The 13380-nt window shown below is 41.9% G+C and overlaps 1 protein-coding gene across 1 annotated transcript; it reads right to left on the bottom strand.

The window, feature by feature from the left end:
* Positions 1–1647: 1647 nt before the first annotated feature.
* On the bottom strand, positions 1648–12251 carry LOC146975249 (LIM/homeobox protein Lhx1). Its single transcript, XM_085794380.1, has 5 exons — positions 12058–12251; positions 9490–9713; positions 7757–8040; positions 4734–4899; positions 1648–2049 (listed from the first exon to the last, which is right to left on the bottom strand). The coding sequence occupies exons 1-5, from the start codon at positions 12225–12227 to the stop codon at positions 1664–1666; spliced, it is 1230 nt and encodes a 409-aa protein (XP_085650506.1). The 5' UTR covers positions 12228–12251; the 3' UTR covers positions 1648–1663.
* Positions 12252–13380: the final 1129 nt, after the last annotated feature.

The following is a 13380-nucleotide window of genomic DNA, read 5'->3' on the forward strand; positions in this document are numbered from 1 at the left end:
ACCGAACCGACTGACCTTCTTCTTCAGATTTGGTGGAAATTATGAAATTCATAATAATAATAATAATAATAATAATAACAAAAAAATAAAATAAAATAACAAATTGTCCAGACGGTGGCCAAAACAAATAAGAAAAAAAAAAAGGAAAGTAAACCAGCATCAGGTCCTCGGCCTTGGGAAACAACGACGCCGTGTCAGAGAAAAAGGTTAAGTGTCAATATGGCAGAGCCTTGAGAGGCAAAGAGGTCTGAGGAGCTTCTGAATCAACACCAGGGCCGTGTCTAGTGTCTGGATCATCGTCTGAATGCTGCAGCGTCAGGTCGCCCCCCCCCCACACCACCTCAGCCCCCCCCCCCCCCTTTTCATTCTCTCTGTGTAAAGCTAGTGAAGTCTTTGACAGCAGCTATCGATGCTCCACGTTTCCCCGACGACGACGTCACAACAGCAGATTTCAGCTTTAGAAACGCTGCAAGGTGGGGAGGGGGGGGTTTGGTCGCTATGCTGGACTCAGGGGGGGCGGGGGGGGGGCAGAAAAGAGGGTTTGTGGGGGGGGGGGGCAGTTCAGCAGTCTTGCTCAGTTTTTGTCTTTTTTGTTTGTTTTTTTGTCGTTTTGTGTGTTTTTTTTCCCAAGTGTTTTGTGTTTTTGTCCAAGTTCCACCACCACCACCACGGTTTGGATGCAGGTTGGGGGGGCGAGGGGGGGTCGGCCAACACCCCAACAACAACAACAACAACAATACTGAAGACAATGTTTGTGAGCATAATCTTTATGCCAGATACGCCGCCCCCCCCCCACTGCCAACACACACACACACACACACACAGATCCAACAACAAAAAATAAATAAATAAATATGAAAACACCAAAAAAAGACAAAAAGAAATTGAAAAATCGTGATGATTCAACGGTGTCGTGTTGCCCCCCGCCCCCACCCCGCCTAAACACTGCAAAAACTCAATTATCTTACTAAGAATATTTGTCTTATTTCTACTAAAAATGTCATTTCTAGTCAAAACAAATCTCATTCTACTTCAAATAAGACTCATCACATTAAAAGCAGCTTGTTTTTAGACACTTTTTTACGTTTTTCAAGCAGTTTTTCAATTGAAATAAACTGAAAAATCTGATAGAGGAGCAAGTTTTTCTTCCTCATCATTCTTAATATTTTGAAACAGAGAATAATAAGTACATTATGTAAATATGTGCAACCATGTGAGAATGGGGGAAAAAAGCAGCTTGTTTTTAGACACTTTTTTTTTTTACATTTTTCAAGCAGTTTTTCAATTGAAATAAGTCGAAAAATCTGATAGTGGAGCTATAAGTTTTTCTTTCTCATTACAAGCACAAAGAACTTGCTTTCACTGGCAGATTTTTCTACTTATTTCAAGTGAAAATTAGTTTGAAACAAGTGAAAATGATCTAAAAACAAGTTCATTTTTAGGTGATGATTCTCATTTTAAGTGAAAAGAGTTTAGTTTTGACTAGAAATGAGACATTTTGACAAGAAAAAGGACAAATATTCTTGGAAAGATTTTGCGTTTTTGCAGTGAACCCTGTTGATATCCATGATGTCCCTGCTCTGGATCTGGATCCCCCCCCCCCCGCCCCCCCCGTCCCTCCGTCTCCAGTAATAGAGTCTGCTGCTGCTCCTCGGTCTCGGAGCTACCACACGGTGCCCTCGTTCATTTCCGAGGGGGGGTGGGACAGGTGGTTGTTGTATCCGCTGCCGTTGAGCGACAGCGAGGTGAAGGGGGGGCTGGGGCCGAACACCACCTCGGAGGAGATGGCGTGCAGCGGCCCCGGCATGCCGGCGGGCTCGGGGCTGGGGGAGTCTCCCGGGTGGTGGGACATGATGTCGGAGAAGCGCTGCACGTCGCTGGAGGGGTGGTGTCCCGGCAGCGGGTGGTCCAGACCCCCCAGCGGCGTTCCCGTGGGGCCCGAGGACGGCACGAAGGGAAGGTCGACCGGGGTCTGGGCCTGCGACGAGGGGGGGCCCTGGGGGAAGAAGTCGTAGTTCCCTCCCGGCCCGTAGTACTCGCTCTGGTAATCTGGTGTAGATCCAACAAGGAGAGAGAGGAGAGGATGAGTGAGGGGGGGGGGGGCAGAGTACAAATACTACTGGACAATTTACTCCGTTACAAGTAAAAGTAGCTCAGTCGACATGTTATAACATGTCGACTGAGCTACTTTTACTTGCAAAAAACTCTACATCTTACCAAGAATATTTGTCTCATTTCTAGTCAAAACAAACAGTCCCATTCTACCTAAAATAAGTGTATTTATACATATACATTCATAGTTATGTATGTTTTTAGACACTTTTTACTTCTTTCAAGCTGATTTTCACTTGAAATAAGTAGAAAAATCTGATGGTGGAGCAACTTTTTCTTTCTTATTACAAGCACAGAAAACCTGCTTTCACTGGCAGATTTTTCTACTTATTTCAAGTGAAAATTAGTTTGAAACAAGTGAAAATGATCTAAAAACAAGTTCATTTTTTAGGTGATGAGTCTTATTTAAAGTGGAAAGAGATTCGTTTTTACAAGAAATGAGACATTTTGACAAGAAATAAGACAAATATTCTTGGAAAGATTTAGAGTTTTTGCAGTGTACTCGAGTACGAGTTGGGTAAAAAGGTATAAGTATCCAAATGTACATGCTTTTAAATGTACTTTAAGTAAAAGTCAGAGTAAATGTCTTATTTTCCACATCAATGAATGACTCTAATTGTTTGTAAATGAATGTAAGGAGCTTTTAACTCTTGTTAGTGAGAATGAACTCTTTGAAAGCAGCTGCACTGATGTGCTGCTTTTAGGGGTTAGGGTTTCCTTCACAGACAAACACAGCTTGTGTCCAATAGGATTTTAGAAAAAGACCTGAAAGTAACCAGTACTTTTCAGCCTTCCTACTAATTAACTCCAGTAAAATTATAAAAAATATTTGTCTTGGAAATGTATTCAAGTAAGAGTAATAAGTACCAAAGAAATCTAATACTCAAGTAAAGTACAAATCCTCTGGATATGTACTTGGGGGGGGGGCAACGGAGAACAATGGCTGAGCAGAAATAATTCCACACACAGACGTTGAGTTGAGTTCATTGAATATACAGAGACCCTCGCCGTGCTACATTAGTCACACAGCGCGTTACACTTAAATCAAAACTGCAATTGGGTGGGGAGAACAACGTGGCCACAAAATTAATTAAAGTGGGGGCCATTTCATCATCAGCGATTCTACCTACAGAGACCCATTCTCTCTCTCTCTCTTTCTCTTTCTCTTTCTTTCTCTTTTTTAACTTCAGCAGAATATTATTAGACTTTTTCTTTTCGCTTCAGCAGAAAAGACAAAAGGCCGTATGCAGCGCAGATGAAATCCTCTGGAAATGATCAGATATTTCAAAGCCGGTTGTGATATCAGATCAGTCACATGTGAACTCATTTCACTTTAAAAAAACTTCCACCAAAGGCTGCAGAGGAGCCGACCCCCCCAACACCACACCACACCACACCACACCACACAACACAACACAACACCACACAACGCCACACCACAGCCACAGCCACTGTGTGTGTTGGTTTAATTCCCTGAAATAAAACCTAAATAAAATACTCTTATTTCATATTTAATACTACAATTAGATAAGAACAAATATATATATGTATATATAGCTTTCTTAATTACAGTATAAAAATATGAAAATAGTGAAAATGTCAAATAAATAACTGGCTTTAATAACAATCCTTAAATCCCTTAAACGTGCTGTTTATTTTTTTATATTTTATGACTATTTTCTTATAACATGTTGTTTTTATATGTTGTATCACTGCATGTGGGGTAAATTTAGTTGGGTTTATGTTCAATAAAGGCCGTCTATCTATCTATCTATCTATCTATCTATCTATCTATCTATCTATCTATCTAGGAATGAATGAATTTATTTATTTAAAACAGGGACAATGCACAAAAAAACATTAATCTTGTATGTGTAGGACATAAGTGACATAATGACCATAATATTTTAAAAATGGACAGAATGCACTAATAAAAGCAGGGAAACAGGAGCGCCAAATCATGAAGTGCACAATAGGGATTAACAGCACACACACTCTCTCTTACTCACATCACACATTCAAACACAAACACACATACAATACACAGATAACAACCCAACTATCCCCATCCTCCTCTAATAGGAAATTAAGGAAACATGCACTGCAAAAACCGAAAATCTTACGAAGAATATTTGTCTTATTTCTTGTCAAAATGTCTCATTTCTACTCAATACTAATCTCTTTTCACTTGAAATAAGACTCATCACCTAAAAATTTACTTGTTTTTAGATCATTTTCACTTGTTTCAAACTAATTTTCACTTGAAATAAGTAGAAAAATCTGCCAGTGAAAGCAAGTTTTTTGTGTTTGTAATAAGAAAGAAAAACTTGCTCCACTATCAGATTTTTCTACTTATTTCAAGTGAAAATCTGCTTGAAAGAAGTAAAAAGTGTCTAAAAACAAGCTGCTTTTTAATGTGATGAGTCTTATTTTAAGTAGAATGAGATTGTTTCGACTAGAAATAAGACAAATGTTCTTGGTAAGGGTTTAGGTTTTTGCAGTGTGCAAATATGAATTTTAAATTATATATATATAAAAAAGAGGATTCTACATATTTTCATATGAGGAAAAATCAAATGAAGCATAAAATAGAGTGGGTGTGTAGTGCTTCTTTCTCTTACCTCCGTAGTAGGAGAAGGGCCCGTTGGGGATGAGCTCCCCGGGCTCGAGCCGGTCCACCAGCGTCCTCATCCGCCGCGGGCTGCGGAAGAAGGCGTGTCTCCGCGCGCCCAGCGCGCTCAGCTGCTTCATGCGCCGCTCTTTGGACCGGCGGTTCTGGAACCACACCTGCACGGACACACACACACACACACACACACACACACACACACACACATATTAATATATATCCTATGTATATATCTGTATATTTATATATATTTATATGTGATATAATATGTGGGTCACTTCGTGGCAGCAGAGGTGCAATGCGCTGCTGCTGCTGACGCCATTTTGATTGCACGTCAATATTCTTTGAGAGGAAGAGTCGATGATGGAGTGAGAGGAGGAGGGGAGGGGGAGAGGAGGAGGGGGGTGAATAAATAAATAAATATTAAAAAACAAACAAACAAAAAAATTGGCGCCTTCTTTTTTTGTGTGAATATGCAAATCCCCCTCTCACCGTGTAACCCCACTACCCCCCCCCCCCCCCCCAGACAGTGTAATTAGGTGTCATATTTACCTTGGCACCTGCACCACATTACTACTGCTCCTTTTGCTCCGAGTAAATAAATAAATAAATAAATAACCGCGCGGCGGCAGAAGCAGAAACGAACTGCGGCCCAATTATGTCTGTAGGAGCCGCCATCCCATCATCTCACCTCCCTAATGGTCTTTTAACCCTCCATTTACTCCGGCTGGAGGCGGCTGAAGCCCCCCCGGCTTCAAATCTCCAATTAATACTTAATAGGAGGGTTGTTACCGATATATTACCGGGCGCGGAGAGGTTATCATTTCCTAATCTATAGGCCGGCTCGGCTTCCGTTAATTAAACGCTTTTCCTCCTCTGCTCTTAGCGCTCATACATATCACACACTCTCACTGTATCGCTATGAATCTGTTCATGCTAAAACCTCTGATCTCATCTGATCTGATCTGACCCCGTCACTGTCCCTGTCCCTGTCACCCCCCCTCTGGAAAAATAAAACATACAAATCACCTGCTCTTAGAATAAAAACTATAATAATAATAAGAATAAGAATAAAAACAGCAGATGCGCGTTGCGTTCGGTCACTATAGATGGATAGAAATGACTGAAAATAAATCGCCTTAAATATAAAACTCTTGTATGAAATCCTCCTTTTATAAACAATAATAGTCATATTTATAAACGGTGGTGTGTCAGAGTGGGGAGGGGGGTGTGGGGGGGCTAGGGGGGGCTTGGCTGCAGATCAGATCGTCTCAGCGGCTAAATGAATGAATGAATGAATGTGGTCGCTGGACGTGACGGTGCCAGCAGCTCCTCTCCTCCTCTCCTCTTCTCCTCTCCACCTCTCCACCTCCACCCGGCGCCAAGAATAAAAAAAAAAACCCATATAAATTACCCGTTTCCAAATCAACCCCCCCCCCCCCCCCCCCCCCTCTCTCTCCACCCTCTCTCACCCTCTGCCCCCCCCCCCCCCCTCCCACTTCCACTTCCTCCTCCTCCTCATCGTCAGTCCGCGCCAAAAAATCTTTGGCTTAATGAATTCAATGTGACTGCGCAGTTTGAGGGGAAGAGGCCTTTAAAGAGGGGTGAACGATGTGAGGGGGGGGGGGTTGTTGGGTTAGGGTGGGGGGGGTAGAGGGGTAGGTGGAGCCTCCTCCTCCTCCTCCTCCTCCTCCCTGATGATGGGATGGATGGATGGATGGATGGATGCTCGGTCGTGGCTCTGTGTGTCTGGCAGCTTTTTGGCTTTGGGGAGGGGGGGGGGTCTCCATAAAATATAAGCTGTGACATCACACCTTTTAATGGGCGCGTGACACCCTATAAAATAAAAAAAGGTGCGATCCAGACCCCCCAGTCCTCCTCCTCCTCCTCCTCCTCCTCCTCCTTTTATTTATCTATTTACATATTTACTCTTAACCTACATGTAGGACATTTTGCTCTGCTTTGGTGTTTTTAATTTTTCTCTTTTAAAACTATTTAAATGATGTGTTTTTACTTAGTTTCATGTTTTTAGCCTTCTTTCTATATTTCTTTCATGAACTGCAGCACTTTCTGTCAAGTCCAACCTGTCTCTTTATGTTTTATGTGTAGCCTATATATGTGTTCTTTTTAAATGTCCTGTTGTTTCTGATTTGATTGTTTGTTTTCTGTTGCTTGTTAAACTCTCGACTGCAAAAACTAGTGTAACTAAGTGTCGTGCACCAATTAAAGGCGCCACCCAGCCTATAAGGGCTTATAGGCTACAAGACACATTTCATATTTAGACACCAAACTAAATCATCAGAGCACAGACAAAACTAAACAAAGACCAACAAATAATTCACTTTTTCTTTTTGACCAGGCACTTTTTTCTGAAAGTAGCTCTAGTAAAGACTTATTTTCTGGTGAACCATTCCAACTTTACCTCATCATCATCAGCATCATCATCATCATCATCAACCCAAAACAACTCGGGCTTCACATTTTGCATTTTCAGAAGCTTCGTCATACACTGCAAAAACTCAAAATCTTTCCAAGAATATTTGTCTTATTTCTCGTCAAAATGTCTCATTTCTAGTCAAAACTAATCTCTTTCCACTTTAAAATAAGACTCATCACCTAAAAAAATTACTTGTTTTTAGATAATTCTCACTTGTTTGAAACTAATTTTCACTTGAAATAAGTAGAAAAATCTGCCAGTGAAAGGAAGTTTTATTTGTGTTTGTAATAAGAAAGAAAAACTTCCTCCACTATCAGATTTTTCTACTTATTTCAAGTGAAAATCTGCTTGAAAGAAGTAAAAAGTGTCTAAAAACAAGCTACTTTTTATGTGATGAGTCTGATTTTAAGTAGAATGAGATTCGTTTTGACTAGAAATAAGACAAATATTCCTGGTAGGATATTTGAGTTTTTGCAGTGTAAAACGGACAATGAAACACAAAATGCAGATTACATTTAGATTACATAATGTGCATAGTGTGAGTTAAACCTATTGTGTGTGTGTGTCTCCATGGTTACCTGGATGACCCTCATGTTGAGGCCGGTCTCCTGGGCCAGCTGCTCCCTGATGTGTCTGGTGGGCTTGGGGGTGGCAGCGAAGGCCGCCTTGAGGGTCTCGAGCTGCTTGGCCTTGATGGTGGTCCTGGGCCCGCGCCGCTTCCCGCCCAGGTTCTGGTCGTCGTTCTCGTTGTTCACCGTCTCCTTGTCGGACAGCGCCGCGATCTCCGTGTCCTTCAGCACCACGTCGTCCTGCAGCGGGTCCTGAGAGTCCGGCGACAGGCTGGGGTCGCTGCACGCCGTTACTATGGCGACGGGACAGAGAGACAGGGATGGATGGAGAGTCAGGACCGGATAGATCCACTTTAAAAACCTTTAAACACCTCAACATGCAATGCCGAACTGAGAAAAACAGCTTTTTGTGTCATTCATTGTCAAGTTTAAGCATCAAATTATGATGAACTACCAAGTCTTTACATATATGTCTATGGATATTCTCATTCATTGAATCGTAGGCAACTGGACTTGCGTATACGAACTGATGATGAAGCCTCTTATTTTATTGGATAAGAGGCGAAACTACTATGCGACAGGGATGGAGAGTCAGGACCGGATAGATCCACTTTAAAAACCTTTAAACACTACAACGAACTGAGAAAAACAGCTTTTTGTGTCATTCATTGTCAAGTTTAAGCATCAAATTATGATGAACTACCAAGTCTATACTGTATGTCTATGGATATTCTCATTCATCGTTCTTTTCAACTGGACTTGCGTAGCCTATACGGACTGATGATGAAGCCCCTTATTGGTTAAGATAAGAGGCGAAACGTCTTCCCACACAAATACAGAAAAGTCCAGTTGCCTATGGTTCAATTTGCCCAGAAAAAAGAAAAGAAAAAAAAAACCCTTTAAAAACCGGAGTGTTTAACACCTCAACATCCAATGCCGAACTGAGAAAAACAGCTTTTTGTGTTTTTCATCCAAATTATGAATAACTACCAAGTCTATAATATGTCTATGGATATTCTCATTCATCCATCCAGGTCATCGGTCTTTTCAACCGGACTTGCGCGTATCCGAACTGATGATGAAGCCCCTTATTGGTTAAGAGGCGAAGCGTCTTCACAAATACAAGTCCAGTTGCCTATACGATTAAATTTGCCCAGAAAAAAAACAAAAACACAAGTCTATAATTGATTAGATAAAGGTATAGACTGATTTAAATGTATTTTGCAGTTTGTCTTTCTGACCAATTTTGACCGTTTTATAGCAGATAGCTACTGCACTTTGGCTTGGTTACACAGCAAAATAAAAAGCCCAATAACACAACTCAATAACAAACGAAAAAAAAACCCGGCACTTTTGCGTTGGTTTTACTCCAGTGGAATCATAGTAAATGACGTATAGGGAGTACAGTACAGTTACTCTTTGCAGATACGGCACTTTGCCTTGGACAGCAAAATAAAAAGCTCCAATAACTCTGTGGACATTTTTAGCAGTACCAATATCAAATTCTACCAGATTGAAGAGAATATGCCTTTACACTTTCGATTGGTCAAAAAAGAAAAAGAAAAATGCAGATAGGCTACTGCACTTTGCCTTCTGGGTTTATTCTCTTATAAAAAAAAAAAAGTCCAACATCAGATGAAACGGACTCAGAAACATGATAAACACAGTGAGCTTCCTCTCTCCTCCTCCTCCTCCTCTCCTCCGCGGGGCTCCACGCGCCACATCCATCACACTTTACTCACCTGAGAGGAGGTTGGCGTCTTTCACGTTGCTGTTGCTGATATAATCGTCTTTGCAGACGAACTTGTTCTCGTCTATGATGTAGAGCTCCTCTCCGGTGGACAGCTGCTTGTTGCACATCATGCACGTGAAGCAGTTGAGGTGGAACACTTTGCTGCGCGCGCGCCGGACCAGGTCGTTGGGAGAGATGCCCTGCGAACAGCCGCCACACTTGGTGCCAAACCGCCTGAAGGAGGACGGAGGAGGGGGGGTTAGGACCATTGTAGTATAATAATAATAATAATAATAATAATAATAATAATAATAATAATAATAATAATAATAATAATAATAATATACATTTATTATAAAAAACAAACAAAAAAATCTCAACCGATCACCAGACTACTAGGCAGCAGCTTTCGAGACCGAGGTGTCGCTTCACATTTTAAAACATGTATACACTTGACTGAGTGAAAAAATAATAATAATAATAAGACAATATTACTGTAATGATAATATTAATATAATAATATAGACTGAACACTTTACAGGAGCGTTTAAAGTCTACTACTCATATATATACTGTATATATAGGAAACAATTTCTGTTACGTTTAATATTCACATAATGAAAATATAATTTTGAGCAAAAGAAGGCGTCTCTGTATTTAAAACCAAAAAGGTTATGTTATGTTTTATTTTATTTTTATTCAATTATTTTAAGGATATTTCAAAGATAATATCATCAAACTTTTAAAAACGTAATTTAGGAGCGTTTTTTTTTCACGTTTCCAAACTCAAGATCCACCCTCCATCTTCAGTATTTTGATGTATTCTGGTATTTTAACAACAATAATAGTACTAACAGTACTCCTTATAATAATTATAATAAAAATAATACAAGACAATAATACAAGTATTAATAACAAATTATCAGCGTAATAGTTTCTGTTATCAGCTATAATTTTAAAGGCATTTTCAGTGTCGTTATATTATTAGTGACAGAATAAAGAAGATGACAGAATAAATATTTTGACTGTAATGGAAAATATGATGAAGTCTGGCTTTATACATTTTATTACTATTTAGTTTTAATCTATGTTATTTGTAAAATGAAACTAAAAGCAGGTTCAATCTCCGCTGTACAGGCTGGCTTCATTCAGTCGCATCGTTTTAATCCAGATTTCAGTTTTTCTTCCTGTTCAACGTGTTTTAGACGGTGGAGCTCAGGAAATAGACGGTTCTGGGTTTTCTCTTTTCTTTCCTTTTCTTTTCCTTTAAACACACACATATATATATACACACACACACACACACACACACACACAGACACACACAGAATCTCACACTCACTCACAGCAGGTTGGTTTTAGAATAATAAACCGCAGCCGTTGTGCCATTGACCGCAGCGTTAAACAATGTGTATTGAGTGGTGTGTGTGTGTGTGTGTGTGTGTGTGTGTGTGTGTGTGTGTCTATGTGTGTGTGCTGTGCTTGTTGACTGCAGTGTGTGATTGCTTTGTCTGGACTTGATCTTTTCAACTAGTTTACTATTCAAATCCACTTATCACGTCCTCCTCAGTCGGACTGAGCAAACACCCCCCCCCCCCACCACCACCACCACCACCACCACCACCACCACCACCAGCAGCAGCAGCAGCGGCAGCAGCGGCCGCGGGTTTGATCCCCAACCCCCCCTCTATACCTCTATACCCTCTTTACCCTCCACCTCTATACACGCTGTTAAAAAAAAAAAAAAAAAAAAACACCCCAAAGTGTGATTTCCTCGATTTCCTAACACCCCCCCCCCCCCCCCTCCTCTCTGTCCTCCCCCCGCTGAGAGAGAGAGTGAACACGCGTTTAATGTCGCTGCTTCTCTTTTGTTGTTGTTTTGCATAAGAATTCAAATTAACAAGCTTTTAATTACCCGCTCTTAATCAAAGCTTATCGCCTCCAAGTCCTCGCGCCCGCCCGCCTACAGGCACGGACCGGCCGCCCCCCCCTCTACACCTACACCTATAACCCCCCAGTTTATTTACAGGACATCAAATAAAATAAAATGAAAAGAAATAATAAAAAAGGAAAAGAAAAAAAAAGAAAAGATCTAAATAAATTCAGAGTTTAAATCTGTCGCTGCTCCTACACATGAGCTCAACTCAGCCCCATTATTATTATTATTATTATTATTAGAAATATTATTCTTATTCTTCTTATTATAGGCTTTTTATTTTTATTTTTAGTATTCCGGAGATTTTATTTTAAACCTGTCTGATATTATGAACATTAGTTTAGTTTTTCTAGTTATTTCTAAGGCGTTTAAGTTATTTAAAAGTTAGAAATAAGACTGAAGATGAAGCACAAATGAAGTGATGAACAGCCTAAATGATTATTAGTAGTATTAGTATTATTATAAATATTATTATTATTATTATTGCAGTTGAATCTAGTAGAAGCTCCTGTGTCTCCATGTGTTTTTAAGAAGCGAAGCGCCGTCCTGTTGAAACGTCTTTGTATCCAACACCACACACACACACACACACACACACAGCTCCACACACACTCCTCTTGCTGCAGAGTTTCCCGGGCTTACCTAAAGAAATCGTTTTTGCAGTACAGTCTTCCCTCCCGTGAGAAACACTTCTCAGTCAAATTGCATTTGCACTCGCAGCACTGAACGCACTTGACGTGCCAGGCTCGGTCCAGCACGTTGAGCAGGAAGCGGTCCAGGATCGGCCTCTCGCAGCCGGCGCAGTGGACCATGGCTTCACCACGGACACACGCACTCACACTCATACACACACTCACACAGACACACACACAGACACACAAACCAACAAATCAACAGCAGCACAGGCCGAGCATTGACCGGGTTTTCTCTCAGCAGCAGCGGCAGCAGCAGCAGCAGCGGCCAGTCGATCAGGTGTCACCGCGGATCTCTCCGTCCTGCATGCGTAAACGGCTCAGCAGCGTCCAGAGGAGGAAGAATAGAAACAAAAATAGAAAGAAATAGAAGAAAAGAGGCAGGAACGGATGGCGACAGCGTCCTCTCTCCTCCTCCTCTTCTCTGGAGGAAACAAAAAAGCCAAAAAAAAGAAGAAAAAAGAAGCAGCAAACAGCAAACAGCAGGTAAAACCAGTCCGTCAGTATCCGCAGAGATGGAGATTCAGGATTCAGGATTCAGGATTGAGCGCAGGAAGCGGAGCGGGTCTGCCTGTCCCGGCGCTGACGCATCGGCCGGAGGAGAAGAAGCAGCAGAAGCAAAGGATGAAAAAGAGGAAGAAGAAGCGTGTGTCCGTCTAGTAACACGCTCTCAGGGCAGCAGAGTTGTCACACAACAACAACACAACGCAGCGCGCTGAGACATGGCAGCGGCGGGTCCACCGGTATCCACTCGGTCCTGGTCCTGGAGCTGCAGAAAGTGTGTGTCTGTGTCTGTGTGTATATGTGTAGTGTGTATGTGTGTGTGTAGTGTGTGTGTGTGTATGCCGGGATGCCCTCAGTCTCCACTATAGTAACACACACACTGTTCCTGTTCCGTGTAGTGCTGGGATGCGCCGGTCTGTTCTGTTCTGTTCTGGTCTGGTCTGGTCTGTCTTTGCTCCTAAAGCTCCAGCCCAGCCTTATTCCCAGCCTCCTGACGTCACGCCGCCGCTCGGCCAATCAGCGAGCAGCAGCCGCCGCCGCCGCGCCAAACAGCGAGCGACCATCATCAGGCCACGACTAGCCCCCATCACAACCTCAGTCAGAGATGCTGCTCCAACTCCACACACACGGTGGTTGTTAGAGAATGTCCCTGCAAAGTGTGTGTGTGTGTGTGTGTGTGTGTGTGAATGTGTTGGAGGAAGAGAAGGAGGAAGAGGAGGAAGAAGACTGTCTCCAGAGCAGGAAGGGACGCGGAGGGACATGGAGGAGG

This window comes from Trachurus japonicus, chromosome 13 (genome assembly GCF_045865225.1).
Source record: "Trachurus japonicus isolate A0001 chromosome 13, Traja_1.0".
Classification (NCBI taxonomy): Eukaryota; Metazoa; Chordata; class Actinopteri; order Carangiformes; family Carangidae; genus Trachurus; species Trachurus japonicus.

Coding starts and splice junctions, on each gene's coding strand:
- LOC146975249 (XM_085794380.1), bottom strand. CDS start 12,227: ATGGTCCACTGCGCCGGCTGCGAGAGGCCGATCCTGGACCGCTTCCTG. Junction 9,714..12,057: donor TGCAAAAACGATTTCTTTAG/GTAAGCCCGGGA, acceptor GTCCTCCTTCAG/GCGGTTTGGCACCAAGTGTG. Junction 4,900..7,756: donor TCAACATGAGGGTCATCCAG/GTAACCATGGAG, acceptor GTGTCCGTGCAG/GTGTGGTTCCAGAACCGCCG.